General features: G+C 41.2%; 1 protein-coding gene across 1 annotated transcript in view; it reads right to left on the bottom strand.

The window, feature by feature from the left end:
• The window catches only part of PLB1 (phospholipase B1), a gene marked incomplete at its 3' end in the record, with an annotated part of 47,563 nt that extends 27,338 nt beyond the window's left edge, over nucleotides 1-20,225 (bottom strand). The window contains exons 1-13 of the mRNA XM_029085304.1: nucleotides 20,163-20,225; nucleotides 18,123-18,186; nucleotides 17,599-17,657; nucleotides 16,053-16,093; nucleotides 14,832-14,875; nucleotides 13,754-13,838; nucleotides 13,187-13,238; nucleotides 11,845-11,931; nucleotides 11,346-11,408; nucleotides 9,923-10,005; nucleotides 5,704-5,782; nucleotides 4,943-5,047; nucleotides 3,324-3,413 (exon numbers count right to left, since the gene is read on the bottom strand). Of these exons, the coding sequence (XP_028941137.1) occupies nucleotides 3,324-3,413; nucleotides 4,943-5,047; nucleotides 5,704-5,782; nucleotides 9,923-10,005; nucleotides 11,346-11,408; nucleotides 11,845-11,931; nucleotides 13,187-13,238; nucleotides 13,754-13,838; nucleotides 14,832-14,875; nucleotides 16,053-16,093; nucleotides 17,599-17,657; nucleotides 18,123-18,186; nucleotides 20,163-20,225 (915 nt within the window). The remainder of the gene's footprint in view (nucleotides 1-3,323; nucleotides 3,414-4,942; nucleotides 5,048-5,703; nucleotides 5,783-9,922; nucleotides 10,006-11,345; nucleotides 11,409-11,844; nucleotides 11,932-13,186; nucleotides 13,239-13,753; nucleotides 13,839-14,831; nucleotides 14,876-16,052; nucleotides 16,094-17,598; nucleotides 17,658-18,122; nucleotides 18,187-20,162) is intronic.
• Between the last annotated feature and the right edge of the window lie 2,219 nt (nucleotides 20,226-22,444).

Raw genomic sequence — 22,444 nt, 5'->3', positions numbered from 1 at the left:
CATACCTAGGACAAGTCCTTAGCACCTGCTAGCTCAGCTTCTTCCCAGCCAGACTGAAGTGCAGTCCAACTGCCAATTGCCACCAGATTTTCAAGGTTTTGCCCTTTGGCCATTAAGCAGGTAATTGTTCCAAGAAAGAGGCTGGTACCGAGCCTCCAAACAAGGTAAGGGCAGCCTGGCAGACAGCAGGAGGAGGGAAACTCTCTGAATGCAGCTCTCAGGCACATCCTCATTCTGCTGTGTTTGCTGCCCAGCAAGTAATGATCTTGATTTCCCAACAGTTCCCAATACTGCATTGTGGTTTGGTTTGGTTTTAAAGCAGTTGGTGTAAACCATTAGCTGGACTTTGCAGTAAAACTAGACTCACTTTTACTGCGTGAGGACACCTGCCAGTGCTTTTTACACTGAAAGCATCTTTCATCTTACATCATGGCAGAATACCATCACAGGCAGACAAGGAACCTACCCAGAGAGGTGCCTTTCTGATGATTGCCAGCTGTACTACGAAAATTCCACTAAATCAAAGAGGTGACAAGAAAACAGAGGGGAAAAAAGAGTTGTGAAGGGAATATTAGCATTCCTGTAGTCTCCCTTTGAACCAGTAGCAAGATGTGGTTTTGCCACATTTTGCTCTTCCTCCAGATCACCTAGCCTGTCCCCTTGCTAGAGGAACCACTTCACACTGAGGAAAAACACTGAAACAAAGCAAAGCTGGTATTTGTCTCCTTTATGACAGTTCTCTGGTTTTGGTGGCTCCCCAGCATGTTAACTGCCTGAGACTGTGTAACTGTCTCGGACTGGATGGCCCTAATACAGCCATCCTTAAAAATACCACTTCATTTTGCTTATAGTTTTTCACCTCTGCTGTTTCCACAAAACGCTCCTAGTGGCTAAAGCATCAAGAACAGAGTAACACACCAAAGAATGGGATGCTTAAGGACAGAGACTGGGAGGGGGGTGGGGGGAAGGCTGTAGCCTAGACTTGGAAAAAAATGAAAGTAAAGCCCATTAGAATCACATGAACTCTTCTAATTGCAGAATTTAATAAAAAAGGACATCACTCAAAGCTGGAGGTCAGTTTCCTACTGATAAGCCCTAGAAAACATATTAGTTCAAGGCTGATCTATTGCCACAGTTAGATGGATCTCAGATTCTGACAGATTTGTTTCAGCTGGACCCAAACAATTCATGATGGAGAGGCACAAAATGGGCTGGCAAACTGGCAGCACTGTGGCCCCTCTCCAGTTCAAAGCCTTCAATTTCTGCACTAGCTGAAAGAACATTCAGCATTTAATTTCAAAATTTTGTTGATTGAAAAACTGTGCTAAGTAAAGGGCCACTTTTCACAGCAAATTGGATGTTCATACTTTGTGTGGCTTGCTCCCGACTAGCTTCAATATTCATAACACTTAGTATCTGAGGAGGATATGCTACCGCTTTCTAGCGTCTTACAGATCATGTTTAATTGATGGTAATTGTGTCATCCAGGTAAATATCTCCAACACTGATGGGGACACAGAGACATGAGCAATTAAAGTAACTCACTCAGTTTCTGAACAGACAACTGCCAGAAACAGAGAGAACATTTAATTGACACTTCAGGAATCTGACTTTTGGTGTCTGCTTTGCTCATTCAACTGGTGAAACTAATTGCCTAGTGAGGCCAAGGCAAAAAAAAAAAACCCCAACAAAACCAAACGATAAAGAAGCCAACATGCATCTTATCATGGCATCTATTTTATGATAGACGAACTGAGATAGGAACTTTGACATCATCATGAGGAATGTCACAGATAAAAGCAAAGGAAATAACTGGGTGCATCATGGTTGTTCCAAGGTTAGAGCTTCAGCAACTGATCAATTTTTAACTCTTTGGCTCCTACTAACTAATTAATGTCTTACTAACTTTAACTAAAAGATAACATCTTTTTTATTAGAGTGACTGTAGGATTTTTCTAGCTGTATCATCTAGTCTCTTCCTGCAAATCCTGCTTCTTTATATGATCAGGGCTACAACAGCATCACTACTGCCAGAATTAGCATAAAAGCAAAAAAGAATGTGCCAATCTGCATGGATTTTTAAACATGGTTTACTAAAAGGCAGTTGTGGTATAGACTTCTTTCCTTCGTGCTTAGGGTAATTTGGACAGACACAGGAATAGTAGGTGCTCTCGGATTAAGATCTTATTAACATGTGGACTGCAAAACAAGCAAAAAAAAGTAAGTCTTTTATCTTGAATTTAATTGGCCATTGCAGATTCTTTTTAATGGAAAAAAAAAAAAGATTATATGTGTTATAAAAAGGTTATTAGGGAAAAAAAAGGCAGAAAATTTTGGAAGTTTCTAAGTCAGAAGGAAAAGTAAAATCAAAATTCTATCCAAACCCACTGATATCAGGGCATATCCAAACATAACATCCTAAAACAGTAACATCCTGCTTTGCTCTAGTGAGTCCAAAACCATATGCCTGCTTTTTTGTCTTATTCATGTTGAAAAGCAACTCCTGTTGCCCCCATCATAAATGTTAAAACGCAAACTCTTCCAGCTGTACGTGCATCCATTCAGTCAACAGGCAAATGCTGTGTCGGCAGCTCAAGCCTGCAGAAGGGAACAGCCTCCTACAGAACTGGTCATCGTGTTCAAGCCTGAGTGGGTTGGAGAGCCCATGTTTCTCTCAGACACCCTTTCCTATTAGAAGGCAACATTTGTCAGCTTTCCTCAGCTGGGTAGGACATGCAGCTCTTGAGGAAATAATAGGAGCTCCTCAAGGCTGTCTATCACCTTTTTAGTATGAGTAACAGCAGCAGAAGGATGATGGTTAAGGAGAAGACAACCTTATGAGACTCATTAATAATGAGGGGGATGGATACAGGACAGAGGAGACACAAGAGTATAATTGCTATAATCTCAGGTTAGGACGAGCCTCAGTTGTCACTGTGTTGCTCTGTCACAGAGGTGAGACTAGCAAAAGAAGGGTCTGTCACAGCTCATTTACTCCCCGAGACTTCCTGAAGGGTTACTTTGGAAACCTTTCTAAAAAGTGCTTGATAGTACGTAGCAGCCACATAACAGCAAGAGATTTGTCTTGGGAGTGTAGGGCATTTAGCATTATTTGGGAGCAGTCTCTTTGCACAGCTGAGGACAGCAGTCACAGAATCACAGAATATTAGGGGTTAGAAGGGACCTCGAAAGATCATGGGACGTTTCTTTCCTATACTCTTCCTTCCCCTCCCTTCTTGCTACTCAAAGTCTGGCTAGTGTGGAGTTGCTACCAGGCATCTGTACAAAGTCCAGTAAGCAACAGTGTCTTTGGTACTGCTCACCATGTTGTTCCAGAGGCCCACAGCCATGAAAGTATAATCTTCCAGAGTTTCCACTTCTGTCTTTGATGTGGTAATGAAACCATCCCTGCCCTGAAAGAGAAAGCATTTTGAGCAGGAGAAAACACATGAGCATGAGTATGAAAAGATGAGACATTCAGCTACAAAAGGTCTCATTTTCTAAAATAATATTCATATCCACAAGAACATCGATCTCTGGTACTCTCATTAAGCCACTTCTTGCTTATCTCAGTTACTGCTGGTGTGTCAAGACAGAACAGATGTTGTTCTTCTCAGTGATTACTGTACCTACTGCTGTAAGGTAGCAGTGAAGGGACTGCATATCAACAGGACAAGAAGACCAGAGCAAAGGTAAAGCACAACCTCAATAGTGACATACAGGAGATCAGGGAAACGCACAGATGTGATCACATGAATGATTCAGAATAAGCAACAGTTCTTCTAGCTAACACTTACATGCATTTAAACAGTGGAAGCATGCAGAATTTGTTTTAAGAGATCATGCTTATTTTTAAATTAAAGTGATTGTTGGAAGAGTTTGGAAGATTGCACAAGGTGACCTGTAGGTATACCACAAGTCAAAAGAAATAAAGAATCAACCTATGACATAAGATGGCATTTAAGCCAATAACAGAGCGATTTACTAAGAGAAAAAGTAATGCCATGAAAGCTAAAATTCTGCCATTTGCATATGGGCCAGCCATCAACAAAGCAAGGCTGGCACAAGAAGACCCAGAAGCAGAGGAAGATTTTGCATCACAGCAGATGCCAACATTCCCAGAAAACAAATTTCTTCTCCCAGTCAATTTTGTTCTGATACTGAGCTGAGGGGAGCAATGGAATTACTAGAAATTCAAGGAGCTGTTATGATGCCCAGGAACCAGATCATGACTTACTACCAACCTATTTTACCAATAGTCACCTGATGTTATGTGTTGGATTTTGATACCTTGCTCTGAGTGAACCATTACCTAGTAAGTAATATTCTTCTCTTCATTGCCAGGTCTCAGACAACACTGACCTTTGAACTTCCCTTTATAGATCACCTGTGGCAAAATCATGTCTGATGCCTGGGGCAACTCTATATTCATTCCCCACTGGCTATACCAAATACAAAATCTGGACAAAATTCATTCTCAGACTGCATTAATCTCATTGCAGGAAGGTAACTCTACTTTCAAACAGAGTTTACAAAAAGTTTATCTTTTTCTCCTTACCCATCTCTAAATACTTCTCATTACCCTCATTTTGCCTTTGTTTGAGCATAATCAGGGATGAATGGGCTGCTGGCTGCAAAGATATGGAAAATCAGCAGCACTGGCAGTTTCCAGACACTTGTGACCTAATCCACAGAGGTGCCACGACTTGATTTCTCCAAGGAATATAGCATTCAAAACCCCACAGGATCTCTGACTGACACTGCCTGAAGCAAGCTCCACTCTCAGGACCTCTGTCTGATTCTGAGGTGTGTTCTGCATGTGCCTGACTACCCTTGTCTTCTGGCATTACACGCAGCCTAGACAGGAAAGAGCCAGCTAAATATTGCACTCAACCTCAGCAGATACAGTCCAGAAAGAATGGAGCAACTAGAGTTTACTCACCGGTCTGAGCAGCAGATTTCTTTCTTGGAGAGAAGGCTGAAGAACGACAGTGAAGTCATCCTTTTGATCATACCTTTCAGACACCAGCAGTTTTTCCCAAGCATCCTGAAGAGACAACCATTTAATCAAGATGAGTATTATCAGCTAGAGAGTGTAATACATATGCAGTTCATCAGGGCTTGAAGTGAACTAAGATTATCCCCCATCCCTAATAAACCACAATAATCAAATTCCGTAATCCAGAACAAAGACAGTAATTTAATGAAATCTTCTTACACAGTAATTGGAAACTTCCTGTAGCTACGAGAAAGCTACACTGTTACCATAATTTTCTTTGAAAGAGCACCAAGCTTAGTAAGGCAATGAAATGTCAGGCTTATTGCCTCTCTGGTGTTTTTAAAAGGAATTCCAGTACAACTGTCTGTCTTAACAGAAAGTTTCCCTCTTCTAAATCACGTGTCAGGTTACTGGACGAGATGGATCATTTCTATGATGGGATATGACAAATCCTAGGTTGCCAAAAGCTATATAGTCATTAGAAACTTTGAAAGATATTAAGATCACTCAAGTATAGACAGAACTTATCTCCAATGTTCTTGATAAAGAAATGGGGTTAGGACTGCTGAGGACATGTCATAAAAAGGCTGTTACTCAACTCATTACTGCTATTCCTCCCTTAACTCCTCACTTCAATCCAATCTGGAAAATGAATAGACACGTCCAGCAATATGAGAGCCAAGCAACACAAGAAGATGCCATACCTGATAGGACCACCTCAAGATGTTATCATCTAATGTGGAGAGTTCACCAGTACAATTGCACTGATTCCTGCCTGGATTGCTGCAGAAAAGAATGAAAAACATGAAAGATATTATGAGCTTTCCATAAACAAGAAAAATAGGACGAAATCTTTTAAATCACTGACAAACATGTGTTAAAGACTAAATTGTTGCATATATAGAGAAAGCTACATGGAACATCCTAATTTTTTATATAAGTATAGAATGATACATATTTCAATGTCCAGAGCTTTGGATTGTTTCTTGATTTGAAAACCTGTTCAGATGACAAATATGCCAGACTTGGATTAGCTCAGGGTCTCACAAGCTAGGAGCATGCTCAGGCTTAAAATAGCAGTTGCACTAGTTTTCAAACATTTAGCTCTCTATAGTCACATAGGAAAATTGAACATACCCAGAATACCTCCACAGGACCCTCTGCCTTAGTATTTGGCAACAAGACCTCCATCTAGAAACCTGGATGGAAGCTCAATGCTGCAAAAACTTACATGTGCTAAAGGATGGCCAGGCGCTGTCAAGCAGCTAACTACTCTCAGGCAAATTTCTGACCTGCAAGGTGAGATGTGCATACTGCATATATCTGCAGCTAACTGGAAAACTTGGACCTTCTCCCAGTGCTGTAGATAGGAACAATAGAAGATATATTTAAGATTAGTTTGATTCCAGCAAAGATATACTCAGTTGAAAATACCTAGGTGGATTGGAATGTGACAAACATTTTTGTGGGGTTTGCAGATGTAAGCAGTGAATACTTGTCAGGATCAGACTCCTTTTCACAGAACTTCAGCTAAACCTATAAAATGGGAGTTCTCTGTTAAAGTGCTTTTATCACTGCTGGTGAGTGAAAGAAATAGGAACTCAGGACCAGAATCTTACCCAAGCCTAACAGAAGAGCCTCATACATGGAGGACAAGGAGGTGATTCAAGTCAGCCAGCATGGCTTCACCAAGGGCAAGTCCTGTCTGACCAATCTAGTGGCCTTCTATGATGGAGTGATTACAGCAGAAGACAAGGGAAGAGCTACAGATATCATCTACCTGAACTTCTGTAAGGCCTTTGACATGGTTCCCTACAACATCCTTCTTTCTAAATTGAGGAGATATGGATTTGATGGGTGAACTGTTTGGTGGATGGGGAATTGGTTGGATGGTCACATCCAGAGAGTAATTCAGTGTCCAGATGGAGATCAGAGTCCCTCAAGGGGTCTGTACTGGGACTGGTACTATTTAATATCTTCATCAATGACATAGACAGTGAGATTGAGTGCATCTTCAGCAAGTTTGCAGATGAGACCAAACTGAGACTAATGGTTGACACACCTGAAGGATGGGATGTCATCCAGAGGGACCTGGACAAGCTTGCAAAGTAGTGCCATGTGAGCCTCATGAGGTTCAACAATGCCAAGTGCAAGGTCCTGCACCTGGGTTGGGGAAATCCCTGGTATCAATATAGGATGGAGGATGAATGGATTGCGAGTAGACCTGTGGAGAAGGACTTGGAGGTACTGGTGGATGAAAAGCTGGACATGAGCCAGCAATGTGCGCTCGCAGCCCAAAAGGCCAACTGTATCCTGGGCTGCATCAAAAGAAGCGTGGCCAGCAGGTTGATGGAGGTGATTCTGCCCCTCTGCCCTACTCCGGTGAGACTATGCCTGGAATACTGCATCCAGCTCTGGATTCCTCAGTACAATAAAGACATGGACCTGCTGGGGCAGGGCCCGAGGAGGACCATAAAAACGGTTAGAGAATGATTAGAGGGGTAGAACACCTCTCCTATGAAGAAAGGCTGAGAGAGTTGGGGTTGTTCAACCTGGAGAAGAGAAGGCTCCAGAGAGACCTTATTGCGGCCCTTCAATACTTAAAGAGGGCCTTTAAGGACAACTTCTCAGCAGGGCCTGCTGCAATAGGACAAGGGGAAATGGTTTTACAATAAATTAGGGTAGAATTAGAGTAGATATAAGGAAGAAATTTTTTACAGTGAGGGTGGTGAAACACTGGAGCAGGTTGCCCAGAGAGGTGGTAGAAGCCCCATCCCTGGAAACATTCAACATCAGGTTGGACGGGGCTCTGATCAACCTCATCTAGTGGAAGATGTCCCTGCTCAGTGCAGGGGAGTTGGACTAGATGGCCGTTAAAGGTGCCTTCCAACCCAAACCATCCCATGATTCCATACAACACATGAGGAGAGTTATATGCCTAAAAACGTGGTCCACGCACTACTTTTAGTGTGGAAAACACTTCTAGTTAGTAAGAAACTAATAAAGGAATGAACTTTAAATCCCTATTATGTCCCAAAATTCAGTGCCTAAAGTTTAGGTACTGACATGGGACTGGGGGTGTCAGCTACTATACTCCTCTTACACACCTGAAATGCCATCTTTTGGTATCAGCTTCTGTTTTTCTCTCAAAGCACAGTTCAAAAATGAGGACTTGGTAGCCAAATGCTGAGGTCCTTATCTGGGAGACGGTCTGGGCCTGAGGCTGAGATGAACTCGAGAGTTCAAACATTGAAAGGCTTGCAAACTGGTGAAACTGTTCAACCAGATAAATACAGCTACAAGAGCACGCTGACAATGAGAAAGCAAATAGCCTTAAGTTGTAAAGGGAATTAAAAAATTCCTCAGAAGAAAACAAAATTAGATCTATTTTATTTTATTGTTAAGGCTTTCAATATAGGGCAAGGCCCATGTTCCTAAATTTCTCTTTTCCACCTCCCATCTACCTGTCCCACATTTTTCCTCTCAGTGCCTGTGCAGGAGAAATAAGCTAGAATGCTCTATGCAATGGCTTTTGACAAGCAAAGCTTCTCCTCTGCTTATACTTGTTGTTAAGCATGTGGTTATGTAGCAGCCAGGCCCCTTCCTTGACTGATGGAAGGTCTCCCAGGTTGTGTACACGCAAAGCTTGTGAAATGCTTCAGAATAACTACATTAGTACATATGGTGCCTTGTGCCACGGGCACAAGAAAAAAATTACTGTGGAGTAAGATGGGCTGTAATCTCATCAGCTGTAAACTACTCCATCATAACTGTCCATGTGTGCACTCCTACTCCATACTAAATTGGAACATAGCTGCTCACACTTTAGTTACAAGGAACTGAGAAAGGGAGATGGATGAAAGCATCTAGGCATGCTTTTAGTTACCATAAGGAACTGACAAATTGGATGTCCTCCACCCTACCATACCCTGAGCCTGAGTAGTAACTTTCATATAGCCTAACAACATGCTTTAAGACCAGTTCCTCCCTTTGTGAACATTGATAACTAGAAACTTAAACTTTTAAAGAGCCTTCAGAGTTTTTGACTCAAGAACTTCAGGGCAGAACTGTCACTGACTAAAGACCTGGGGGTAAGTAGAGGGGTAAGTAGACTGTACAGTCTTGTGACCGTAATCACAGTACTGGCTCTGTCTGGGGTGGAGTTAACTTTCTTCAGAGCAGCCCATATGGTGCTATGTTTTGGATTTGTGGCTAAAGCTGTTGATAACACACCAATGCTTTGGCTGTTGCTGAACAGTGCTTGTACAGCATTGAGGTCTTTTTTTTTTTCCCCACACTGATCCACTCAGTGAGTAGGCTGGGAGCAGGCAAGAGATTGTGAGGGGACGCAGATGGGTTAGCTGACCTGAACTGGCTGAGGGGATATATCATGATGTTACATGGTATGCAAAGCAATAAAAACTGAGGTAGAGGAGGAAGAGGGGAGACTGGCTGATATCACTCCAGTCGTGGGAGGTGGTGACTACCTTTGTGCAACTGATTTTTCGCTCTTTTTCTTTTATCTGTTAAACTGCCTTTATCTAAATCCATGAGTTTTCTTGCTTTTGTTCTTCCTAGTCTCTATCCCGTCCTGCTGGGGGGTGGTAAAGGGGGAAATGAGCGAGAGGCTGTGACTGCTGGCCAGGGTCAATCCCCCACAACCACAGTGTGCAATATTTAAACATATGTTATCCAAGTTGGCAGGATTAAAAGCACCTACTCTTCCCGGCAAAAAAATGCCTTGCAGAGACAGTTTATCAGAAACAAAGTGGAAACCTAAAATATTTTACATATTCTTGTATTAAGGGCAGAAAACCTGTTCAGAAGACTCTACCTCAGTTATAAGGTCAATAACATATTCATATCTATGTATCCGAACACTAGCAGGAGTCAGTGCCAAGAATTTAAAGGAACCTTTGTTACCTGGTATTATTGTAATCTTGGCATGCAAGAGAGGAAGTTGTGAGCTCAGTGGAGTACACCAGATTTACAAAGGCCTTGGGAACCTGCAGTGATAAAGCAAAAATTAATTGCCTTATATTTGCAATTAAAGATCAGCAAGTAATGATAATGATAAATTACGACTACAGCTTCACACTGAGATTCTGCCTGCATAAAATCAATGGTCTAAGTCTTTGCCAATTCTGTTCTGAACCCTACTCCTATGCCTGCCATCTAGAATAATGTTGATCATCATTCACAAAGTACTCGTGACCATGAGTTCTTGACTGAGACCCAGCAATTCATTTTACATAACCAAAGTGGCCACTAGCCAACTAAATTGAACTCAAATGAACTAGGAACTACCATTTTTGTGGCAACATACCAATGCAAGGCTGGGGATGAAACGTCCTGTATAATAGCATAAGCATTTGTGCGTCCCGCCTCACCTCTCCCCCAAGCAGAAAGCAGCCTTCCATTTAAATAATGATATCTCACTTTTACAAGTGCACATTCTAAACAGATTCTGGAAATAATAGTAGAGAGAGTCTGAAGAGAATGTGTGGGTGGAACTTCACCTGTACACAACATTTGTTGAAGTTAGTCTGAGAAAAAATGAGTGGTTGTGGCCTAATGCAATCAAACTGTAGCAGGTTTAGAACATTCTTCAGGCATTAAGTGCATCAAAACAAACTTCTTGTAAGATGCTATTTAAATACTTCAGATAAACAGATAATAGTCTGCTTTAGTAGTGACATGTCCACATCTAGTATACTATTCATTAGCAGACTAAGATTCAGTGCAGAAGATTTCCCAGAAACCATCCTAGATAATCAGAAAATTCTTAGATCAGCCAGATAAAAAACTTCAAAAATGGTGCAATCCTAAAATGAACACATAATAGGAAAAAAGATCCATTATGCATATTTTTAATGGGTGTTTTCCCTGGTCTGTAGAAGTCATCACCATGTAGTTAGCAGCCTAGACATTGCCTAGGTAGCTCCACACATCCAGTAATTAGATATCAATTATTTTCGCAATCAGCTCTGCTAAACATGAATGACTTTCAGACATAGACAGATGTACTCCATTTTTAATAGAAGTCACTTAGAAAAACCAAACCAAAACAAAACAAACAAAAAACCCAAAAAACCCAGTGACTGAGTGGTACATCAGCTTGTGTCGCAAAACAAAACAGTAACCCATCCATCCTTTCTGTTTGCATACATCAGCTTTTTAAAAGCATTAATAAAACATTTATTGACAATAAATGAAGCCGGTGGATTGAAGTTAATGAGACTGGTGTTCTAAGTCACCTGAACAGTGCTACATCCTTAGTCCAGCAAGGGAGACTGGAAAAATCAGCAAAAGATTCAGGCATTCAAGATTAATGAATAAATCTTACCTTTTTATACAAAAAATCCAAGACAGCTTTAAGTTTTTCCACGTTGTCCAATATGCAGTTCTTCTGTAAAAGAGATGAGAAATGACACCAAAACTAGTAGAAAAAACAAATTTTTTGATTTGCCAAACGTCACAAGCCCTGCATGTTGAGCTGCATACTGAAGTGTTACCAATGACCACTATATTCTGGATTCAGCCTTTGCCAGCACCAAGGAAAAGCCATGGAAATAGTCTTGTAACTTAAGTGCTTATAATTAGACAAGTTAACATATTTAAAAAAAAAAAAAAAAGGGCAGGGAAAGGGAAGAAAAGTATCTTTAGTCTTGAAGGTGGAAATGAGCTGTTCTACTAAGGCATGTGAGGTGCTTACATCACTGCATAGAGTCATTCTAACATCCTGGAACCAGTTACTGCTTTGGTTCACCACTGCAGAGAGCAGAGCTTGGGAGAGTGTCTCAACCACCTGCCTTGACTGCTAAAGCACCCCATGAAGAGCTTACCAGTTGTGTGGAGGCACAGGAAGAGCATGGGCTTTCAGCACTAAAAAAAACTGTGACCAGTTTCCAGTCATTTTGGAAGTCCATCATCTGGGAGGAAAAAATACATAATTGAAAGGAATAGGATGGGATGATTAGAGACCTATTTGCTATTTTAAGTCCATCATCTGGAAGAAAAAAAAATACATAATTGAAAGGAATAGGATGATTAGAGACCTATTTGCTATTTGCCTCTCACACAAGATTTTCTATGGCTTTAAATCAGCAAGACCAAGCAGTAGTCCATTACCCAACCCTAGCCACCCTGATCACTTCCATTTGACAAATCATCCAGCTTGTCCCAACAGGAGACAGCAAATGGATGCACAGACAGCAAATGCTGCAATTAAAGCTGAATGCACATTTGTAAAAAACTCAGCTTAGAGCCAGAAATCGCTGCTGCCATTGGAGAGTCTGTTGGAGAAGATGGTCGTGCACAGCTTAGCTCAGACCTTGGTGCTGCTTCTTTCCATTGCTGTTGCAGCTTGCTGACAGGGTTAATGTTCCTGAACTGCTGAGACTGGGTCACACTAGTGGGATGCAAAAATCTGAGAGCTAGAGCTGTGCTCAGCTGTGCTGTGTTTATCAGGCAGTTCTTGCCAATCCCGAAGATCATTAGTTAGAACCACCCAGTTCCACAAAAATGTATGCTAAATCCACGTACAAACAGTCCGATGGGCTCCCTGTAGGGTGAAGAGGCAACAGCAGAATCGCCTTGGCAATTACATTTTCCCATTATGTCAAGACCATTTTACAAAATAACACGCCTCAGGGTTAAGAATAGAAGAAAAATGAATGTATAAAACTCCAGGATGGCATTTACGAAGCAGTCAGCTATGAGTGATAATTCAGGCTCTCACCAGCACCAACCACTGACATCAGCCAAACCATATCTGTCTTTACTGTCCTTTTTGAAAATATGATCCTAAAAGACCAAGAGAAAACTGAAGATACAAATACTAAGAATTATTATTTTGGGTTGGCTTCTCAGAAACAATGGCACAGTTACAGAGTGTAGCTAGCAGAAGTCTCACATCCTTAACCAATACAAAACACACATATTGGCTTCCCTACCAAGATCTTCAGACACTTTTGTCAAATGTAAACCAAGTGGGATGCTTCCAAGAACAAAACTCTGTACTTGAAAGGTACAGAATTGATTGTTGTTTAAAACAGAAGGACCGAAAGAAACATAATTTTCTATTTTGAAGATATTTTTGAGTGCTGTTTAAATTATTTCATCACATTTCTCCCTTTTTCTGCTTCAATGCCACCCTTTCTGAATTGTCCTGTGCTTTAGACAAACCTGGTTCTCTTTCATGAGCTTCACTGTTTCTTCAGCTTGATGCAGGAGGTCTCTGAAAAGCAGAAAGGAAAAGAGAAACTATGAAGGCTTCAGTAAAGCTTGACCATTAAAATCAAACAACACTTAAGACTTCAGGTGGGATGAATCTATTCTAACCTAAGTGTGTTAGACACTTGTGTGTGCTACACAGAGAGCCTGGGGTGATTAGCTCATATTCAAGTATCCCACTTTCAGACATATGCACTTAGATTAAAACAGCAGACACAGGTTGGAAGGCAAATCTCTAATTGTATTTGAGCCCAAAAAATTGTTTTGCAGCTCTGAAGAGGAAAATCTGATGTTAAATCAGGTGATCCAGACCCCAAAGCACACAGAGGGCTTTGTTCCTTCTGCTTCTGAGAGGTGGCAACTGAGCCACAGTGGCAGGGTCTGTCCCTGGAGTGTCTGTGGAGCTTCTGCCAGTACTGAACATATTCTGTATCCAGTGAAGTGCTCCAGCACCAAAGGCTTCCATCTTCTACATTTCCATCAGTAAATGAACTGCCCAACCAAAAAACTCTGACTTACATGGCTTGATTGTCTGATGTCGCTCCATTTGTGCCAGGTGGGGGAGACTGGTGTAGGACCGAGGGATTAAAACTGCTAATGAGAGCTGAATGACATACACAGGTTAGATGATTTCTGTATACAGAGGACTGCTACTCCACATCTTCACTATATACACAACAAAACTATAACACCCAGAAAATGTAAAGTCTGAGGATCTCTTGGCAGACATGAGATGTATGCCCAAGCCCCTCTGCAGTTTTTCTTGATGGTTCTGCTCCTCACCTTCTGAAATGGAGGTTTGACATCTGAGTTTGCCTCCAAACTGAGGTCAGAAACCTCCATCCCCGTCTCTCATGTCAGCCACAAGTAGTGTAGGCAGATTTAAATACAGGCAGCTGTAGAATTTAAGCTCCTGGGAAGGGCTACCCAGAGACAGCCTCCTGAAGCGCTGAGGAGTTGCCAGGATTTAAACTGTTTTCACAGGGAAACAGAGGTGACATTAAAACACCAGGAAGAAGATTTGGAGGGGAGGACCCTGGAGCTATGCACTACTCAACTCGGCATTTCAGCGGATCTGAAGGTTTTACTTGCAACATCTTTCAAGTAAGTCAAAACTGCCTTCAGAGTCAGCTGGAACCAGCTGATAAATGGTGAATTCACCTATGTGGTGCATCTATGGCAGCCCCACTGTAAATCCTGAACGTGTGTTCAGCTCAGCAGCAAGAGTACTGGACAGGCAAACCCACACAAGATTTCACTGAGCTAACATGGGCAGCAAGAACAAGCCAGCAGGGACTGTGGCATGGGTAGTAGTAGCAGCTCCAAAATCCCTGTTGAGCATATAAGAAACTTATAGAAGTCTGCAGCACCACTTCTTCACCACTATTTGTCTACCCAGACAGTCTCTTTAAAACCAGAATTAGTAACCCGGCCTGTCTGTACTCATGTCCCCCCAGTATACCATCCCTCAGGCTTCCCTTACACCCCTACAGTGTTTTGCCACTGCATCTGCTCTGCAGCCCAGCAAAGCGCTGGAGCTCCTGCCAGCGCCATTCCATCGATTTGCTTGAGTTTCAGCTTGACAGCAAAGACGCACCTGCTAAAGTTTCCACGCTTACTTCAGGGAGGCTTCTTCCTGTGCTGTAGAGTGGGAAGAGAAAACAGGAAGCTGCTGTTATTTCATTTCTCAGAGAAAAATTACATTACAGCACAGACTCAATTTCTTATTATCTATGCTAGAGCTCAGAGTGCCTGTTCACAGCAGCTGCTGAAATTAAGAATGGAGCTTTTCTCTCCTCAAAACTATCATGTCATCAGCTACTGCTGAGTAAGAACACAGTCTTGGATTTCAAATTTTTGTGTCTCTGTACACTCTCCGTGTTGCAGTAATTGTGCTCATGCATATGTACAAGCAATGCAGGGACCTCTCTGTGTGCGCCCACACACAGGTGAACACAGATGATTGTGCAACCATTTTTAAAAAGTAGTCTTTTAAAGTTTGTCTGTGTAAGGCCAAATCCTCATCTGGAATGCTATGACTCAAAAGCATGACACAAACTTGCATCTGTAAGGTTTAGCCATATGTTCATTCTGCTAAAAGGGCATGAAAGAAGAAAATGGGGTAAACCTTGTCCATGAAGCACTTGGAATCATTCAAGCAGAGGACAGGGTATCAGGATTCCTGGGTTCTTTCTTTTTTGATAAATCTCTGCTTTCTGGTCTCTAATTAGTGGATGATGATATTTACTACCTAGGATTCATCATGTAGCAATGATTCTTAATCAAGGTTATTGCAACCCTAAGGTAGTTCTGTATGTTGCATAAGTACAAAGAATTTCTGTTAACTAAGGATTGGGAAGGATCCAGTGTCTCAAAATCCTTTATATTTTACATAGTCCTTCTCCTCCTCCTCTCTAGAAAACAGTAATAAAAATTGCTTGGGTCTAATTCACAGAATCATAGAATGGTTTGGGTTGGAAGGGACCTTTCAAGGTCATCTAGTACAACCCCCTGCAGTGAGCAGGGAGATCAACTAGATCAGGCTGCTCAGAGCCCCGTCCAACCTGACCTTGAATGTTTCCAGGGATGGTGCTTCTACCACCTCTCTGGGCAACCTGCTCCAGTGTTTCACCACCCTCATTGTAAAAAGATTTCTTCCTTATATCTACTCTAAATCTACCCTAATTTATTGTAAAACCATTTCCCCTTGTCCTATGGCAACAGGCCCTGCTAAAAAGTTTGTCTCCAAAATTCCTGCATTGTGATACTGTATAAATTAGTATTATGACACTTATCAATGCTAACAATTCATTGTTACCTTTGGAGCAAATCATCATTAGGTATGCCAGATCCTGGTGTCTGTGAACAAGCAAGCAATAAGAATAGCATTAAGCAAAGTGTAAACTAGCTCTACATATGCTATTCCCCTGCTGTATTCCACTCCTGTTGTAGGTAATATTGTTTTTTATGTACTCATCCCCATTGTGTTGCAGTTACTCACAGATTTAAATTATTTTCCAGAGCTTCCTTATTACAGCATATTTGCATAGTCTGGTAATCCTTTCTTAATTACTGCTTTCATTAATGAATTTATTGCATATGGCTTAAAATAAAATTTGATTAGTTAAGCTCAAATTCAGTTGAATGAAAACTGGTTCTAAATTTTGGTTCTAAACCAAATTTCTCTGCATTGACTCTTTTTCAACAAGGGACATGACCTGAAGTCATTTAGATAATTTACATGGATGGCTCTCAAAGAGTTTGGTGTTAAAAAAAAACCCCTTAATATAAACAGAGGAACTTCATTGATTTTAGAGTCTGAGGAAAAGACAGTGACATAGATATTTGCCCTAGGAAAGCTGACATTTCTTACAAGAAGATAATTTAGATATTTTTCTATGGCACCATCCACAAGCACAAAGACATTAACACAAAAAAGTCTTGCTGTAAAGGGCCATGCATCTGATGCAGGTGAAACACTTTTGCATTTAGGACAATAATTTTCTGCCAAAGAAGGAGGTACTCACAAGGACTTCGAGTGCTGATTTTCTAATTGAAAGCTTTCATCCCAAGGAAAAATATGATGTCTTGATGAATACCATCTCAAATCTGAAAGTTGTTTTGGGATAAGGGAGCATCTCCCTCATTTCTTTGCAGTCACAGCCCCTGCAATGGCTACAAATTTTTGCCCAATGTGCATTTCTATGCTTCCTCAAAGCTTGAGAACTGTGGTTAAATGCTTTTAATTGGGCCCCAAATTTGTTTCGGATGTTTTCTTCCAGCTATTAAGATAAGCAAAGATCATCCAAATCTGATTGTATTAGAACAGACAGAACAACTTTACTCGGTGATTTATACATCAGAAGCATATCTTTGTGATTCTTCTAGAACTTCTGCCTTCTAGATGGGAAAACAGTCTCTACAGAAAACACTTAAAGAGGATGGAAAATCTACTGTATTTCTAAATAATTTGTTCTAATTGTGATCACCCAAATTGCACCTTTTTTCCAGTCTGAATTTTCCCAGCTTCTTCTTCCAGTTATTCAATCTGTTATACTCATTGTTAGGAAAATCCAAGCACTCTAATCAAAGATCATGGTTCTCTGCAAGAGCAGTGTGATCACATTTCCTCCTGCACAAAGTCAGCTGGCTATTTTTTGACTCAGGTTATACTGGAACACTGAACAGCAGGTATTTCCAGTCATTTGTCACCAGAAGCCTTTGATGCTTGTGGAAAGATTCAAGTCCTGAACGCCCTAACTGGGACCTCAAACTACATCATCAGCTCACTTCATCATCACCTCATCGCAGACCCAGAATGGAGGAAATGGGTCACATTCAGCACACTTCCTGCTTGTACTTACTCTTTGCAAACTTCCTATTGCAGTTACTGTTTTAATGTCAGCTGGCCTCAGAGCATGAACTGCAGAAATGAGAAAGACTTTAGGTTAAAAAAAAATAAATAAATAAGAGCAGTAATCATCATACTAAAACATAGCAAAATTGAATAAAATGTAAGAAGTCTACACTGATCTTTTCAACTGGTGGCTTTAAATCAGTTAGAGAGGATGAGAAGCTTTACTCAGGTGTTCAGTAAATACTCTGGGTGATCAGATGCACTGAAATGCTCAAACATCAAGCAAGAAATCACAAAACACTCCTATGAATTATTTAAGTAATAGTGGCATCCTCAATTATCAGCTGAAGAAACTAAGATAGAAAGGTATTTATGAATAGAACAAAAAACCTAAGGAGTTCATAGCACCCACCCTCACTTCAGTCGTACCCCGCACATATACATCCCCTCAAAAAGCTGATTTCTCCCTCAGCCCATTCTCAAATAATTTTGGGATGGAAAGCCTCTACAAGGACAATATTAAACACAAACCTGAAGCTGAAGGTGTCTCAGGTAACATTGTCGGCTCACATGAAAACTGGAAGCTTCTTAGAGCCTTTAACAAAGAAATATAGTTATTACTTAGATGTAACAAGGAAGTTTGTTGGAGGAGAGGTCATATGGGCTCCATTCTTACACAGTACCAAGCTCTTACTCATATAACAAGAATTTTAAAGAACATTTACACCTCAGCTAGAAATACATGGGAACACAGCTGCATTTTCACATTTGCTCTTCCAAAACTGTACACTTTTTAATCAATTTTCTTACTGATTGCCACAGAACTGGGCCTCAACAAACAATAAAACGTGCTGAACACAACCTGTTACGTCCACTGATGCAAACAGCGAGTGCTTAATCTGCACACATCTTCACATGCCAAAGGGCACACAACACACTCAACAAAAAGCTACAACTCCAGTATGCAACAGGAAAGGCAGAATGAACCAAAAGCATCATCCATATTCTAGGTCCTTGGCACATGGCAAAATTTCCATGTGATCAAAGAAAGAACTAAGGAGAAAAAACAAAACAAAACAAAACCAAAAACCTTGCCTTGGGGGCAAGGTTGTGAGTGATGTCATTCACTCAGCAGGACAGACAACTCGGCACCACTAGGGACAACACTTAACGCCCTCCTACACCCTGAGCCTAGGTATGGCCCAACCTCTAACACTTAAGACAACCCCCTGGGGTGACTTTGCTAGGGCTTCCCTTATCACTATGACCACTTGGCTAGCTGAACACCACTATTATGTAAAGGTGAGATCCATATTGTGTTAAGGGTCACCACAGTCCCCACGTACCACCTAGTCCTCAGCTGGAGGACCTCAATGATGCAGACACTTTGCCCCGTTACAAAGCAAGGAACAGTTTAATGTTATGTTTCTAAAAGAGCAACAGAGCATCTAGGAATAAGCGCTAACCACAATTGATCTACGCACAGGATATGCAACCTAATAACTACCGTAGCTCAGAGAAACCTTTATTTCCTGATTAGGTACTCTAATCTTGCAGCTGCAATATCACATTGCTGAGTCATTTGCTCTGCATTTATTCTTTGCAGAATTCAATGGTTTACAGCACCAAGCTGTATTTTTTTTTCTTCTGCATGCATCAGAGGAAGTAATAGGCAGTGAGGTAATGATAAGTATTAAAAAAGGAAAAAAAAGATAAAGCTGTACTCATACTTTACCTTTAGTTTCCTTTGTCCTTCCAGATGATCTGCATTACCTTGAAAACATTAAAAGAATGAATTGTGCTATTTTTTACCTTAGAAAACTACTTCAGAAGACTTGATATACCTAAAAACACAGAACCCCGAGAGGAGCAACCTTTCTCTTCCGCCCTACTTTCCCAATGTGAGGCACATCCCAACAACCAAATGTATTTTCCTAGTTTGTGCTTCACCAACATAAGCTTTTAGTTATTATAAGCAGGTGAGATCTGCTGAAATTACTTGAATGCAATGAATTCATACATGCAGGTGATGGACTACTCGTGTATTTCCTCAACCAATCTTGTCCTCCACAGGCCTTTTCTACCTGTTTTCCTCTTCAGCACATTTCATACATCTCTGTAGTTTTATTCCATCCAAATTTAGAGTAGTTTGAACATGTACAAGGTGGAACTCCTTTAAAAAGGAACAATTCACATGATCCTACATCTTCCACAGTCAGAGACCAACACCACACTGTTTTGAGTTTGCCACAGTGATACAGAAACAGCTGCAATTTCTTCTCTTAATGGAGAGCGTTGACAGACGAAATAGCCTGTGGTGCCAGAAGTCAGGCCTGCAGCTCTTTCATTAAACATTATTCTCTTTCCTTGAGTATACACTTGGATTTATACGCATAGATTTTGGTTTATTCTGAAATCTCCGCAAAGGTAGCCACGAAGTCTGGGTCTAGATCCTCAGAGAACTTCAAAGCATGCTCATAGTTGTCCCTGCTTGCCACACTGAAGCCATTAGCATCTAGTAAGTCCCATAACAAATCTTTCTGTACTTAGAATAATTGTCCTTTAACATACAGGAGCTTCTTCTGGAATATTTAGTCCTGTTGTGTAGTTCTGCTTGTACACCTTTATTTCCATGTCAAAGACAGAGGAAATGCAGAGCCAGCTCAGCCCAGCAGGTGAGATATGCTTGGGCATGCTGGGCCTGAGCAGGGGCCTTTGGGCAGCCCTTGTGGAGAACACCAGTACCAGTGCACACCGAGGTCAGCACGGTGGCAGAAAGCCACTACTGCTCCCCATGACCACCTCAGCCTGTCTCATGAGCCACACTACGTGATGTCAGCAACTTCCTGCATTCTTCCCCCCCACCGTCCCCTCACTTGCATTTCAGCCATAAGCTATTTGCAAATTTATATTATTTTTACTGAACTTTGTAGAAAGTTGAGACAATTGCTACCTGGTTGTTGCATGACATTTTATTTAAAATTCATGCTTGTTCAGTCCATGTTTTCAGATGATGCTTTACTCAGGATGATAACCAGAACCCCAGCTCTGTAGTTTGAGATACCGTAGGCACACACAACGAGGGACTCATCTGCATCACACAAATCTGTTGCAGACACTCAGGATCTTTGAGATTTTTAACATTAATTTGAACTATATTTGAGAACAGTTCCATGGATTATACTGAGAGAGAAAGAGGATCCAATCCCAGTTTCCGGGATTGGGGGTGAGGGGGTGGGCAAGGAATGGCTTCTTGATATTTCAAAGATTTAAGAACAGCCATTCTGTGTCAGACTGAAGGTCCATCTAATCTGGGATTCTGCCTCTGACAACATCCAATCACAGATGCTTTGGGAAAGAATAAGGAAAATACAGTTATACGTCCATGCTCTGTCCTCCCAGCTATCTTATGCTGTTGGTCTCCCTGAGAAAGCAATTACTTAATGTTGAAGAACTCCCCAAGACCTTTCTTACATGAATTTGACTATTTGTTTTTCTAACTCTTTCACACTTTTGGCTTCCCCCTGAAGCCCTGTGGCAAAGGTGCTTCATCATTCAATTACATGTTGAAAAAAAGTACTTTCTCATTCCTTAATAACTTGATCTGTTTCCTTGTTGTTCTTATAAAGAGTAGTCATTCCCCTGTTTCCACAAGATTTATCATTTTGCATATGTCTGTATGTCTTTATCATATACCCATCCATCTCTCTTCCAGGCTGAAGAGCCAGTCTATTTGATCTCATGTGGAAGTAGTTTCATAAGTCTGAGCACTCTTCCCCTTTATCCTCCTCCTAGGTTTTTCCACATCTTTTTTGAAATTAAAAGTATAGACAACTCTCAAGATGCGAGTGAACTATGGAGCTACATACAGCAGCAGAAGTGTATTTTCTATGCTGTTCTCTCCCTGACTCCTGAAATTGTTTGCCTCTCTGGCTGTTGCTAACACAGAGCTGATGTTTTCAGACAGCTATGTTCTGTGACCAACCAATATCTAATTTAGGGTTCACTGTAGCTTACACATAGCTAGAGTAAGTTTTCCCCATATATATTACTTTTAAGTTTTCATTCGGAGCATCCTGAGTAGTTTTGCATCAGCAAGCTAGCAAGCCCCCGTATGCAGATCACTTCCGAATACATGGAGAGCACACATCCCAACACGGATCAATACAAGCCTCTGCAGGTTCACTCTCCTCTCTTCTCACAGTTTGAAAATTTGCAATCTGATTCTCCAGTCAGCTTTTAACCAGGGGCCCACAAAGATGCCCTCACCCTTGCACCATGACAATTAGCTCCTTAGGAGCTCTTGCTCAAAAGGTTCGTGGAAATCCAAATACACCCCAGCTGAATAATCAATCCATAGATTTTCTTCATCAATTCCACAGGGAAGCTCTCCTGTTATATCATATTTATCCCCAGTCACTTCACTCTGTTCTTCATGCTGCTATTACCAACTTGCCTAGTACAAAAGTCAACATTACTTCTTTTGTACAACTACCATTGCAGTTCCCCAGATCCTCCTAAAAAGGAGCCCATTATAAAAACTGTTTTTATGTTTGCCATCTTCCATTCCCGACATCAATGCTGACTCAAGAAATAGTTTGCACCACAGTTGATACATGAACATGCTCATATTTCTGCTTGGCTCACTCCCTTGGGTGGATATCATGTAAACCTGGCAGGTTTTTTACTAGTCATTATCAATTTGTTTCAAGGATTTAACTGTTCCCCTACTTATTCCCTGCACTGAAAGGCTCTGAGTGCAAGGCCTTTTTTAAGCTCTTGTGCAGAAGACACCAAAGAAAAACAAGAAATTAATTTAACCCTTGTTGGGCTTCAGCTTTCTTTTATACATC

Source organism: Antrostomus carolinensis, unplaced genomic scaffold, assembly GCF_000700745.2.
Source record: "Antrostomus carolinensis isolate BGI_N321 unplaced genomic scaffold, ASM70074v2 scaffold10486, whole genome shotgun sequence".
Classification (NCBI taxonomy): Eukaryota; Metazoa; Chordata; class Aves; order Caprimulgiformes; family Caprimulgidae; genus Antrostomus; species Antrostomus carolinensis.
This window is presented reverse-complemented; position numbering and strand designations above follow the sequence as displayed.